Raw genomic sequence first — 14,192 nt, 5'->3', positions numbered from 1 at the left:
GCCAGAAAAAAGTATCAGGAATGACTTGGTTTCAAGGATACTTGGGATTTGGGTTACTTTCAACAAAACTGTTCCTATACTAACCATATTTTTCTTTTTATATAAATTTTGAACCTTTATTCAATATTTAAATTTATCTTATCCTACTCTTTTGTTTTACAAATGAGACAGCTGGGAAGGTTTTAACCTGCTCAAGCTCATTGAAAGTGTACTGACTGGGGCCCAGCACTAGCTTCCTGTCTTAAATGTTGTGAAATCATCCCTTTTTAGAACCTCAGGAATGACTCTTATGGACTGTGTTTAAAAGTACTGAACGAATCCTCTAAAATCAGTGTAAGATTACCACTATCTAACTTGATAAATATTTTCATTCAGAGCAGAAATCTTAACTTGTGTTCACTTCTGTCTCCGTGCACACCTAAGTGAAAGTAGTTGCTCAAGAAATAGGGTAAGATGACTAATTGAATTTCTAGAAGTATTTCTTAATCTAAACTGCATTTTAAAGTTTTTGAAAGTGAGACAATACATGTGCTTTTGATTTTGGTACCTTAGCAGAATGGCAAGTCTGAGTTGTCAAGCCATTTACTAATATAAGTTAAAAAAAAAAATCAAATGTCACAACATTTCTAAGGAAAGGAGTTAAAAGAAGAAATTGTGCCAGAAAAAAAATATAAATGTGTCTTATGAATAAAAATAAAATGCAATGCAGTGAATGGCTGGTTAAGTAAAATAACTGAATAAGCAAAATAGAAATGTATTCCGCACTTTTTAAACCTTAATTATCCAAATAAATGACTCAGTCCTCTGAGTCAGGATGGTGTAGGACAAAGGGGCCCAGATTTAGGGTCAGAGAATCTGAGTTCTTAGCTTGGTGTCAGCCCTAAGCTTCTATGTGACCTTGGCCAAATCACTAAAATATGTATGCTGGTTCATTCAGTTGAGATTAGCATTGTGACAACTGATTGAAATAATATAGTAATAATGATAATAGCAAGAGCTAATGCTTATTGTGTATTTATTATTAGACAAATTCTTTATATCTGTTATCCAATTTAACACACTGACAAGATGAGTTATGATAAAAATTCTAGGCAACATTGATTCAGCCACTACTTGTACACCCACTTTCAGGTCAGGAAATAGATTTAGTGAGTTTAAGTGTTGCAAGAGCTTAAGTTTGAAAATATGGCTCTCTGACTCCAGCATACCTCTTCTAACAAGGATGCAGTAGCAAACAAGAAGTTAAAGATCAAGTTGAGTACCCATTTTCTAGTTGGGTAAACCATGCAGAAAAAAAGTTGAATCGATTTTCTCAAAATCACACAGCAATTTAGGAGCAGCTAGAAAGAAATATTGCTAGCTAACGTGATTGCCTTGCAGTATAATGAATACATAGACAGTCCCCAAATTACAATGGTTTGACTTTATGATAATGTGAAAGAAATACACATTCAGTAGAAACCCTACTTTGAATTTTGAATTTTGATCTTTTCCCAGGCAAGCAATATGTGGTATGACATTCTCTTGTGATGCTGGGCAGTGGCAGCAGCTGCAGCTCCCACTCAGCCACAAGATCATGGAGGTAAACAACTGATACACTTACAACAATTCTGTACTCATACAACCTTATGTTTTTCACTTTCAGTATAGTATTCAATATATTACATGAAATATTCAACACCTTATTATAAAATAGTATTTGTGTTAGGTGATTTTGCCCAACTGTAGACTAATGTAAGTCATCTGAGTATGTTTAAAGTAGGTTAGGCTAAGCTATGGTGTTCAGTAGGTTAGGTATATTAAATGCATTTTTGACTTATGATATTTTCAATTTATGATTTATCAGGAGATAACCCTATCATAAATTGAAAAAGATCTGTATTCTAGAGTTAGGAGGAATGACTGACCAGTTGGGAAGCAGAAAATTACCACTTAGTTTTGATGGGAAAATTAATTTTTTATCAGGTAAGTATTTGTACCTAGTTTTTTCTCACAGCTGTAACAAATTGCCACAAATTTAGTGGCTTAAAACAACACATTGTTATTATCTCACAGTTCTATAGGTCAGAAGTCCTAGGGGCTTGGCTGGTTTCTCTATTCCAAGTCTCACAAGGCCAAAGTCAAGGTGTTGGCAGAGCTGTGTTTTCTTCTAAAGATCTTGGAGAGAATCTGCTTTTGGACTCATTTAGGTTGTTGGCAAAATTCAGTTCCTTCAGGATGTACAGTTGAGTCCCCATTTGCTTGCTGGCTGTTAGCTTGAGGGCCACCTTTATCTCCTAGAGGTCTATTTCTGGTCCTTGTACATGAGCTCCTGCATGGCACAGCCAGTAACAGTGCATCAACTCTTTATGTTGCCATATCTCTTCTGCTTCCTTTCTTCTGCTGCATCACTCTGACTGACCTTCCTCTTCTACTTTGAAGAGCTTAGTTTAGGCCTACCAGGATAATTCATGGTAATCTAGGATAATCTTTCTATTTTAAGGTCCATAACCTTAAAATTGCAGATTCTGGGGATTAGGTATGGAAATTTTCGGAGGCTCATTATTCTGCCTACCACAGGATTCTTCTGTCTATCCCACTGGTTCTCAAATTTAGCTGTATATTCCTGTATCACCTAGGAAACTTGATAAAATGCTTATCCCTGGGCCACAGTCAAGATGAGTTGAATCTGAATTTCTTGGACTACAATCCAGGCAATGACTTTTTTAAGGTATCAGAAAATTTTAATATGCTTGAGAGGGTTGAGAACATCCCAGAACACCAGGTTTCTTCAACTTGATTAAATTCATTTTGTAAGTAACCTACCCAAAACATACTTTATATACCCTCTTTATGTCCCCACTTTGCTAGGGTTTGGAGTCACAGAGATTAATATGATGCATGTCCTATTCTTCCTGTGCTCACAATCTAGAGGCACAAACAGTACAAAGGGATAATTACAACAGTACATGAAATGTTTTAAAGTAGGATATTTGAATAACTTGCTCTGGGAGTTCTCAGATATTAATTATGCCTGAGAACATTGTGGATTATTTTGCTTGATTTATACTTAATAGTACTTTTAAAATAGTCTGGCTAGTACCTAGAGACAGAGGAATATAAGTGTGTCCAGGTTTCAACATGGCCAAATGATGATGATGTACTTATATTGTGCTTTCCAAAATTTAACAGGCCATGAATTTCCTCAGGTGCTTGCAAAAAGTGCAGATTCCAAAGTTCTGAAGTTTCTGATGCAGAGGTTCTGTTGTGGGCCCTAGACATTCTCATGTGTTCAGCAAGTTCTGGTGGTGATTCTGATACAGGTGATCCATTAACCCACACTCTGTGGAATTCTGGTTTATGTTACAACAGTAATTTAGTAACTGTTCATTAAATAATGAAAACCCCAAGCCATATTATAAAAAAGGACTTACAGTTTGATTTTCTTATATCAGTAACAGATCTTCAGGAAAGAGAAGTCTATATATATTTTAATTTTCTTACTGCTTCATGGATTGAAAGTGTTAGGAATGTTCCAGGTCAGGATGGGGGTGGGGAATTAAAACCTTATACTGGAATTTCTTTCTCAAAGACTCTAGTGGAAGTAAAGACAGTAATTTGCAAGAATCATTCTAGCACAAAAATAAAAATTTATTTTGCCAAAAAATAAGCAATGAGGAGAGAATAACAGGTAACCAGGTCTTGTACTTGGATACAATTTTTAGCGGCACAATCTGTTGCACATAGTGTAAAATGACAGAAAGAAGTTTGCATTTGTCATAGACGTGTAGAATATTGGGATTGAAAAGTGCTTTTTCCTTGTTTTGATTCAGGAGAAATGTAGCTTGTTTAATATGCCATAAAGGAAGGCATGTACCTAGATAGGAAACAGCCTCACTTTGCTCACACAAAGGTTCAGGATACTTAATGGCAAATTAGATACGTGTGAGAAATGCTTCTGTTAGCCAACTTTATAGTGACTGGATAAATAAAAGGAGGAGAGAATATGGCTTAGGGCCTCTGAAAATCCAAGATATTTTGGAAATGCAGGAGTGGAAAACAAAAATTAGGGTTTTTTTCTTAATCTTGGAGTGAACATACACTTTTAATATTAGGGTTAGGTGACTCAGCTAAAAATAAGAATTATTATTAAGAAAAATAAATTAATGGAAAGTGTGTATATGTATAATAAAAATCTGAGAAAATAAGAAGCGGGTTTGAAAGGCACTGGATTTATGCTTTTATGTTCTGGTAAATTAGTATTGATTAAGTCACACTAATCTATTATGTTTATGTAGAATAAAACATGTTTTTACACTGAAGTAAGCCAAGAAGATTGGTTAAACTTTGTGGACTTGGAAGCGTAGAACTGTTTAAAAAAATGTAGAACTGTCTTGGGTTGCAGATCTACTGAAATTTTAAGAAATGAACCCAGAATGATGCTACATAAAGCCTTGAGTGACTAGGAAGCTATATTTCAAAAGTTATTTGAGGTCTCAAGTCAAAGTTCTTTCTGTGATGCAATCAATCATTTTAATTTTATTTTGGTGATTCTTTGGTCAAGAAGCTTGTAGACTATTTATAAGCTATTTTTTATTCCATGTGTACAGTAAAGAAAGTTATTTTGTTTCTAGTAGTAGAACCAAATCTTCCACTTTAATTTTGAGGTGTGATAATAAAATGGTATTTATAGGATCCATGAGGCTAACAGAAAGAGAAAATGCCAGTAACTACTACTAGTACCACTGTGATTACAGATTCACTTAAGAGTTTAAATTAGAGCTTTCTCAGTTTTGAAGAAGTGCTTTTCCCATTAAACAAACCTAAGCTCACTTGGAAAAATCCACTACCAGATTTAGTCATTTAACTTGACCTCCTTTAATTATGTACTTGATCTCTCCTCCAAATTGAATGGGAGCTACTATATATTTCACCAGGCAACATGCAACTCAGTTGTCAGTAAATAGTTTAACTAGATCTGAGAAATTTACAATGATTTACTTAACAGCTTAGGTCAATTGATATCAAGTGAACTTCAGCAAAGATAAATTTGGAATCAGCTAAACACAGAAGAGAGAACCACTTGCTGAATGAACATATGAGAGGCTGTATACAAAGAACCAATAATCTAAACCTAGGAGTACAATTGAACATACTTCTCCTGGTAATAATCATGCCATTACACCTACCAATATGAGGCCCAATCTAAACTGACCTTCATATGTACCTGCAATGGCATTATCTATATGCCCAGTCATGATCCCTCCATTATTGGCCTAGGGAGCTCCTGGTGAAAGGGGTGATTCTTCCGTAACTACCACTCACCATATGTGTCTGCTGGTAGGGAAATTTGATGAGTCCTTTGTAGAGTAGATGCCTCAAGCAAATTGGATCACCACATGAAATGGACATTGCTAGATCTAATGAAGAGTACAGGTGTCCACCATGTTTTTGAAAGACTGCCACCTAAACTTGCTGCTGCATCCTTGATAAAACCAGAGATCATGAACCTGCCCCCTTGGTTAGGAGTGCTACAAGTTTACACAGTGCAGAATACAATCTTGTCCCTAATAGCCCATTTTCCAGATAGCTAGGGAATAGGGTAAAGAAAGAAAGCTGTAAAACTGGAATTACTTGCACTGATCAATATTTTGTGAGTTGAATAAAGTCCTCTTAATTATTGGTGCCAGGATGATCTATTGCATGCTAAGAGATATTTCACTAAGATACTTTTTGGAATTCTGATTTTGAAACCCATTAGATAAGCAGCAAAAATAACTGCTATTGTTGCATGAACTGTTTTTCAAATATGTTGGATATAGGAAAACTTCAAACATGTTTTTTAAGGCACTTTTTCCTTCAATTTTTGAGCCTATGTACACATGGAAGGTAATTTAATCTTGACTCATGTAAATCATCAAAGCATTGCTTCATAAAAACCTATCTGATTTCCAAATAAAACAATATCAATATTTCTTTACATTCCTGCTTGTAAATCTATGTGCTTTATATATATTTAATACAGAAAAATGTGGACGACTAATGTTTTAAATTTGGCTTAAGCTTTATGACTTCCAAAGACAGTACAGTAAACTACTGTTTATTCAATATCCAAACGACCACAGAACTCAAAAACTGAATAAAGGACTTTATTCTGTAGGAAAGTAAACATGCTGATATAAGAACTTTTTTCCCCAATTTTCGGTGTCAGTGTAGATTCAAACACTACTTAAAGTCTTCTAATAGAAGAAATGACAGTTCACTAATAGTTATGATTAGTGTTCCTGATTGTAAGCTTAAAATCCTAAAGTACTTTGTTTCATTTATTTATTTATTTATTCATTGATTTATACAGCAAATGTAAATTAACTGCCAGAGACAAAGGATACAAAGATCAATCAGATATGGTTTCTGCCTGTGAGACACCACACAAGCTAGGGAAATAGATATAAGTAACTAAGATTAACACATTCCAATAAATATTAGATAAAATTATTCAAAGGAAGTTTAAACTACAGTTTAATTTAAAAGTCCATTTATCATACTCTAGTTCTCTCAAATTTACTTAGTAAAAGATTCAGTTAATTGCTAGTGTTTTGACCATCCTGGATAAATGGAAATTGACGTTAAGTTTTTCCATATAATGGAAAACAACAAATATTTGTGACAAAACTCAAATATATTGTAAGCAAAACAGATTTTTAAAAATTGGAATAGCTTAATAAAAAATATCATTTTTCTAGTGGCATTTTCTTTGAAATTTTAAATTTATTATGGAAATGATTTTGGCTCATTGAAATAATATTAAATTATTATATCAATATTTCAGGTCATGACCCTGGATTTAAGAAATTTTTCAAGACAGTTTTGAGTATAATCCAAGAGAAAATGTGATTTGAGTCTGGAGACAACTGTGAATGTAAGTATTGGAAAATTAGATTTTTCTCATTGTTCCATGCAATAAAAACTAAAATATTAACTCATTAATTTTTGAATTGCAAAAACTGTGATTCATTGTTTTCTCTCTATTACAACATGATTTTTTACATCTAGAATTAATGGAATTCTTCCTATTTTTTTTTTTTTTTGGTTGTATTTTTTAAAGATCAGCTAATAATAAAAGCCCAGTGTAGCTGATTGAAGAGAAAACATTATTTGGAAGATTGCTACAATAAAAAGAAAAGTTTCTTCTAGGTAAGTCATTGATGAGGGCAAGCAATGGCATAGATTCTGTGTGCTAGTTAACGGCATGCTCTTATTGCATGTGATAATGCAAATGCTAAGTAAAATGAGGAAAAGTTTTTTATAATTCTTATTCTAACATTTGCCGTATAATAAAAATCATGACATGTTTCCTAACAAAATCAAATCTAAGTTCATAGTCCACTGGCAAATATCTATTGATTAGATTTTTATCTCCTTTGAAAAATATTTTTTACTCATTCAGTTAAATAAATACTATATTTTATGACTAAACCATGGTCATTTATATTTCATAAAAATACTGCCAGAGTATGTTGATCATGGAACTTATAGGGAGTAAGCATTATACATGTTACTCCTGCAATGTTTGTCTCTTAGAATTAAGAAGTTAGCAGAGAACTGTATCTATCATTAGATATACTCAACAGAAATACTTTTATTTGGTATTGCCCATCTCCTATAAACTTATTTTAATAATATAGATGACTTAGGGAATCTTTTATTTTTTGATTAAAAAAATTGAATGCTGCCGTGAAGAATAATTTCTATTAAATCATAAGGCCATTTTTATGACTTATGGATGTTAACTCTCAAGAAATTGTCCAAAATACAAATTTTTCCCTTAAATTGTTGAAGAGTCATAAAATTAAAAATAAGATTAATACTTATCAGAAATAAAGGTAAGCTTTATAGTAAAATATGCTATCAAAATTTGTGCTTTTATGTTCTCGTGAAACTCTTTACTTTGTACTTTTTATCCCAATTTTGGTAAAGGTAAAGAAAGTGAGATGTTTTCTAATTACTTAAAAATATATCTGTAAGAGGCTTTCCTGCTTGGAAGGCTAATTAAGTTAAATTAAAATGTATTTAATTAAGCTCTTTAGTACTTTAAGCCACGATGCTCTTAACGTTTGTAATATGTAAGACTATTAATCAAATCCTTAAAGCAAAATTATTGTGTAGTTTAAAAAATTTTTCCATTGAGAGCCATCTATCTTTATTTCATAAATATTGCTAAATTATATTTCTTTTATTTTCTATTGCAGTTTGTTTTATATTATACAGCATATTTCATCTTGGCTTTAATGATGGAGAAAAAGTGTATCCTGTATTTTCTGTTTCTCTTGCCTTTTTTTATGGTAAGCATAAATTTCTCTAATGTATCTCCCTATCTATGATTATTTCTGTTTTAACTTCCAACATACCCATAATTGATAAAGGCTAATAACAAAAATACATGTAGTTATTGGATGCATAAATTAAGTACATTTTATATTAAGTACATTTTTATTTCTATTTTATATATTTTTATAACACAGCAATCATTTGTTTCCCTTCAGTGTACCTTTTTAGGCTTTTAGTCCTGTAGCAGGCACCACAGTATGATGGTGCCGTGTGGGTGGAGGGATGGTGCACACAAATGTGCGGACACCAGAGAAAAGCCATTACCAGAGTTTGAAAGAAAAATGGAATGGCTCTATAGTACAGTTGTACATAATAGATGAAATATTTTCAATCAGACCTGCTGATTCTGAGTTAGATCGATTAAAAAAGCAATTCCAACCTGTTGATTTTTCTCCCATTCTGCCAACTGATTGACCTGTATTGATTGAAAAGCACTTTGGAATCATGCCCTATGTTTTAAATTAGTTTCCTCATCCATTCACTCAAATAAGTATTAAGTGTCCATTCTCTGACAGGCATGGATGCTAAATTTGGGGCAGATGTGTACGTGAGTATGTGCACTCCTGCATGCCTCTGCATGTATATGCAGGGGACGTGGGGCTGGAGGTGGAGGGTAGACTAAGGATGACTAAAAAGCAATTGCTGTACTTGAGGGGTCATAGGTCATAGACATTTAATTTTATTTTTATTTACAGAAATTTTTGTTCCTATTTTTCTCTGTTTCACATTAAAACAGTGACTATACTCTTATTATATGTATGAGAAACTCAGAGACATAACCTCACCTAATTCTGTGCCAGCAAATAATTTTCTTGTGGTGTTTCCAAGTAAACCCCACAAAGATTCAAACAAAGAAACTCAAGAAAAATATAGAAAACCTAAACGGGAAAAAAGCACAACTACTTTCCTGTGAGCATTTGTATTTAAAAACATTCTCAAGTCTAGGAGCAGTCCAAATTCTGCACTTCTTAGATGTTATCTTAAGTAAACAGACTGAAATTCAAGAAACAAGATTCCTGTTTCTTCAGCTCCCACCCTCCACTGAGCATGCCAATGAGCTGCACTGGCCAAAGCTGGTTCCCTGTAGGTAGTTCTGTAACAGATTACCAATCTGATTATTGTAATTTAAGGAATTGTGACCGTTTCTCTTGAATTCATTCAGACGATGTGCAAACTTGAGTTTTTAAGTAAGAATAAAAATGATATTGCTTTTATGCAATTCTATAAACTGAGAACAGGAGGAAAGAATTTTTTCGTGATGTTATAAATTTCCATTTATTACTTGTGCAGCACAACAGCTGCATAAATCTTGATTAAGAGATTAAAACCAATCAAAGAATAAAAAAGTTAATGTTAAATGGTGGTGAGGTAATGGTGAAACTTGAGTGGTGCCACACACTGAGGGACTTTTACTATTTATTTTAAATTTAAATTAAATTCAACTTCCTGCTAGAGAATAGAAAATCAAAAGTAAGGAAACAAAATAGCAGTAGAAAGATAACTGTTTATGGAAAATAATTAATAGGAATTATGCAAAAGCAAAGAAGAAATAAGGTTGAAGAAAGGTTTATACAGGCTTCATGCTACAAAACAGGGGAAAAAAAGTCATGTAGAAATTAAAGTATAAGTGAAGCTTAAAATAACGCTACTAAAGTGGAAGAATATAAATATATACCTTGCCTAAAACCTTTATTGATGTGCATACAATAAAAATTCTGTTTATGAACATCATAAATAACTTGCCATTATTTTGATTATCAAAATGTAATTATAAAAATGGCAACAATTTTAAGCATTTACCATGTGCCAGGTACTTCTCCTCTGTTATCTTGATACTATTTTGTCCCATTTTACAATAAGAAAGCAGAAGTTTTGGTGGTGGTAGAGGGGGTGGTTAAATATCTTGTCTACACTCCCAGGTCAAAAAGTAGAGGTGAATTTTGAATACAGCTGTCTGCATTCCAGATACATGGCCTGGAGCTAGCTGGCTCCCACAGTCTTCTGAGACGGAACTGTGGGCTGTGCTGTTCACTGGGGCCACTGGCAACTCTTGGTGGTGGTTTGAAATTGGACATGGTCGGGATATTTACACCATGGAAACTGGCAAACACTACAAGTCAGGAACTTCCCCCCAGAGCCTACTGACCCTGCAGTACATCACTGCACTTACTGTTTTCCAATGTGACAGACTGCCTCTCACAGACGTTCTCACAATTCTGAAGTTTTATTTTCTTTAATCCCTTAGATTCTTGTCATAGCAGAATCAGAAGAAGAGAACCCTGGTGACTTAATTCAGTTGGGTGTTACTAGAAATAAAATCATGACGGCTCAATATGAATGTTACCAAAAAATTATGCAAGACCCTGTTCAACAAACAGAAGGTAAACATGACTAATTTTAAATGCATTTAATATATTTTTGAAAGAAAACTACCCCATTACATTATTACGGGTCCCTTAGGTTCATTCTTAAAAATGGGTTAATTGCTAGTTTTTACGGTATATGTGCAGTTTTAATTATTTACTTATGAAGAACATTTTATGATGCAATTATCTTCCCTCTTTTTAAAAATTCTAATAAAAATATGTGCGACAGGGATATTTTTAGTAACTTTTTTTATGGTATAAAGATATTTAAAATATCAAATAAGTATGTGTCTTGGATTAAATCAGTGACAGTTGATCTTCAGTTTTTGTGATTTGTATGTCTTTTTTTTCAAAAGCTCCTTGATAGTAGCTTAATAAAATGACAAATAATTTTTTTTTTTTTTGCACATAACATACTTTGTATGATACATTTGGTAACAAAGCTAATGAAATCTAAGCGCTTCTGTTTCCATTAAGATATTTTTAAGGTACTTTTGAAACATTTATTGAGGGCCTACTAAGTGCCGTATATATGCTTCAATTCTGAAAAGGACAAGTAGAGTTGCCAAATTTAGCAAAAGCAGAAACAAGTCCTGTATTTTACCTGGCAACCCTAAAGGCAGAGTTATGTTCAAAATGTAAAATGCAACACTCATAGTGAAACAAAGCAAAATGTGAAGACTTCAGGTATTTTTAAATCTTTAAACCATCAGTGGAAACAATGAATTTAAATTTGGGGGAAAATATTTGATAGTATAAAATACAATGTTTGTTATATACATGAAATGTTAAAAGTAGGTTATTATTAGTATTTGTAACTGTCAAAATGAACTTGCTTGTGAGAAAGAGAAAAAAAGCAATTTTTCCACATTGGTCAACTCTTGGAAACTTAATCTAACTGAACAATATAATTTGTTCATCTTCGGAGAAGTAGTTAGATATATTTGCCCAAATATTTTTATTACAATATATATCCAGTTAAAACATGTCTTTAAAATATGCCAGACAACGACAAGCTATCTGATATTAGCTCAATAGGGATTGAATTATCAAGAATTAAAATTTGTATACAAATTCTTTGTTAACTGATCTGGCTTCTCACTTTATTCCATTAAAATCTAAGTGTTATTAGTTTAAAATTATTGAATTAACACCTTCCAAATCATCTAGATATGTGTGAAAGCTAGCTTCAAATCTACTTGTTGAACAATAGGATATATTTATGAGGGTTTTATAATAAAATAATTTTGTGATAAAATAAGTTCAAGATCACTGCATAATAAATCTTCCTCTTGGAGAGTCATAATACACTTTGTAATTTTAAATACTCTAGAAAATCTTGTTATAAAGAAATGTTTATTTTAACTTTGTGTTCTCCAAATCTATTTGATTACATAATATTTTAATGGAATACCTACTCATGTCTCACTCAAATGCCATACAACACAGTTGGAAAAATTCTAGATGTGGCAATCTATCATGCAGCCAGTGTTGTGGAATCTTTTGGAGCAGTATAAGGACTTGTTTGTGAGGCTTTCTAAAACGGTATCAGGAAATTTTTCTCTGATAGGCCACAAAATGCATTTTATTTAGTAATATGTGGATGCAAGCTATTTATATAAGAGTTTGAAAATCACAGGGGGGAAAACAGACTATCTGAGGCTTTTTTTTTTTAACTAGAATTATTTAGATTTTCAGGCCAATAGAACTTTTTCTACTTCCGTGAAGCCTAGATTGATTCTGTGATTGCTGTACAAATCTGTTAATAATAATAAACATCTCATGCAACATTCACGTTTCTATCTATGTGTGCTTACCTAACAAGGTGGAAAATTACTCTCTTTGATTACAGACTGTTATAACTTTGGAACATTTTGGTCATTTTATTTCTCTATGTCTTTTAAAAACTACATTTTTTCATGTAAGAGGTTCTTTTAATGTTGGTAAGAAAAGAATGAGAGATTAAACACTCTACTTCATTTGAAAAGAAAAGGAAGGAAAGTAAGAGCTAGAATTTGGTGGAGGGATCTAAATAAGTATGTGTCAGGGCTAATGTGGTGAAACAGGAAATATTGGAATGTTCATCTGTTCACTTCAGAAAATACTATAACTTGCCCTAAGAATACAGTTTCTAAAATAAAACACGTTTTCAATTTCCCATATTTTTTGAATTTCAAGCATAGGGACACTAATTAACCACTACTTTATGGTTAAGAAAACCAGCAAAGACCATGTGATTTATTAAATAAATAACTACCTTTGAGAATTAGAATTAAAGCTAAACCTCATATATTTTTTAGATATTTCTAAATTTAACAGTTATTCTAATAATTACTTTGTGAATAATCCAAGTAATTGTCATAAAGATTTTATATGATGTCTTCATTTTCAGTCGACAGGCTTTATTCCATGTCAGTGTGAGTCTACCATTAAGACTTTATGTCTTTCTATATAACTAGAGGGAGTTAGTAAGCCCTAATTTCTACTCTCCCCTTAAGGCATTTATTGCAACAGAACCTGGGATGGATGGCTGTGCTGGAATGATGTTGCTGCAGGAACGGAATCAATGCAGCACTGCCCAGATTACTTTCAGGACTTTGATCCTTCAGGTAAAAGCAGAAATTTATATACAAATCTCCTTGACATCTATTTAATAAACCCTAGGTTAACTAAATTACTGTTCCCTTTCTCTTTTTTCCTTTTTAATTTTAAAGAAAAAGTTACAAAAATCTGTGACCAAGATGGAAACTGGTTTAGACATCCAGCAAGCAACAGAACATGGACAAATTATACCCAATGTAATGTTAACACACATGAGAAAGTGAAGGTAAGTAATAATTATAAATTCAGGTTTAATTTACACTATTTTAAAAGTTAGTTGCCAATACAATACTGGAGAAAATTTAGCTGGTGTTCATTCCATTGTAAAGCCTTTTCATCATAAAAACAATGAACAAAAATATCTTTGTAGAAATAATTATTGATTTGGTCATTATACCGAGGAAGCAATCCTGCTAGGTAATTCAGTGTCTCAGTATTGGAGTTTAGAATTTTCCAAAGTAAACATACTTTAAAAATGTAAGAAAAAAGAACATTTTCATCTGTGGTGGAATTCCTATAATTACGGTCAGGAATTGTGCTCAAGTAAACAAGATAAGCCCAGCGGGGTTTACACAGTTCCCTCAGCGGAAGGCTTTCATTCTGACTGGCTAATAGGTCACCCTCACTGGCATTCCCACTTTTAACATCATACAGTAAAGTCAAGGTTAGTCACAGTTTGTCACAACAATAAAGCTTCGATACAAAGTGCCTGCATATATTTGCACGTGTGTGTATATTGAGGCAGTTTGTCACAGTGATTAAAACTGAGTTCTGATTTCTGACTTCCTGTTTCTGCTCCTTACCAGCTGTGACCTTGGGCAAGCTGTAACCTCTCTCTGCCTCAGTCCCCTCCTGTGT

At 33.0% G+C, this 14,192-nt stretch overlaps 1 protein-coding gene across 6 annotated transcripts in view; it reads left to right on the top strand.

Moving 5' to 3' along the window:
* CALCRL (calcitonin receptor like receptor) overlaps positions 1-14,192 on the top strand; it is a 103,671-nt gene that overhangs the window by 52,179 nt on the left and 37,300 nt on the right. For 2 of the 6 annotated variants that reach the window (XM_059928292.1, XM_059928291.1), the window contains 7 exons: positions 1,498-1,582; positions 6,809-6,898; positions 7,085-7,173; positions 8,229-8,321; positions 10,613-10,748; positions 13,232-13,342; positions 13,448-13,560. In XM_059928292.1, the coding sequence (XP_059784275.1) occupies positions 8,268-8,321; positions 10,613-10,748; positions 13,232-13,342; positions 13,448-13,560 (414 nt within the window). In that variant the 5' untranslated portion in view covers positions 1,498-1,582; positions 6,809-6,898; positions 7,085-7,173; positions 8,229-8,267. Of the gene's footprint in view, positions 1-1,497; positions 1,583-3,171; positions 3,303-6,808; positions 6,899-7,084; positions 7,174-8,228; positions 8,322-10,612; positions 10,749-13,231; positions 13,343-13,447; positions 13,561-14,192 lie in introns of all 6 variants that reach the window. The other 4 variants (XM_059928290.1, XM_059928289.1, XM_059928294.1 and 1 more) reach the window with 3 other exon arrangements.

Source organism: Balaenoptera ricei, chromosome 7 (genome assembly GCF_028023285.1).
Source record: "Balaenoptera ricei isolate mBalRic1 chromosome 7, mBalRic1.hap2, whole genome shotgun sequence".
In the NCBI taxonomy this organism is placed as follows: Eukaryota; Metazoa; Chordata; class Mammalia; order Artiodactyla; family Balaenopteridae; genus Balaenoptera; species Balaenoptera ricei.
Note: the sequence above shows the minus strand (reverse complement) of the source record. Positions and strands in the feature narration are given on the sequence as shown.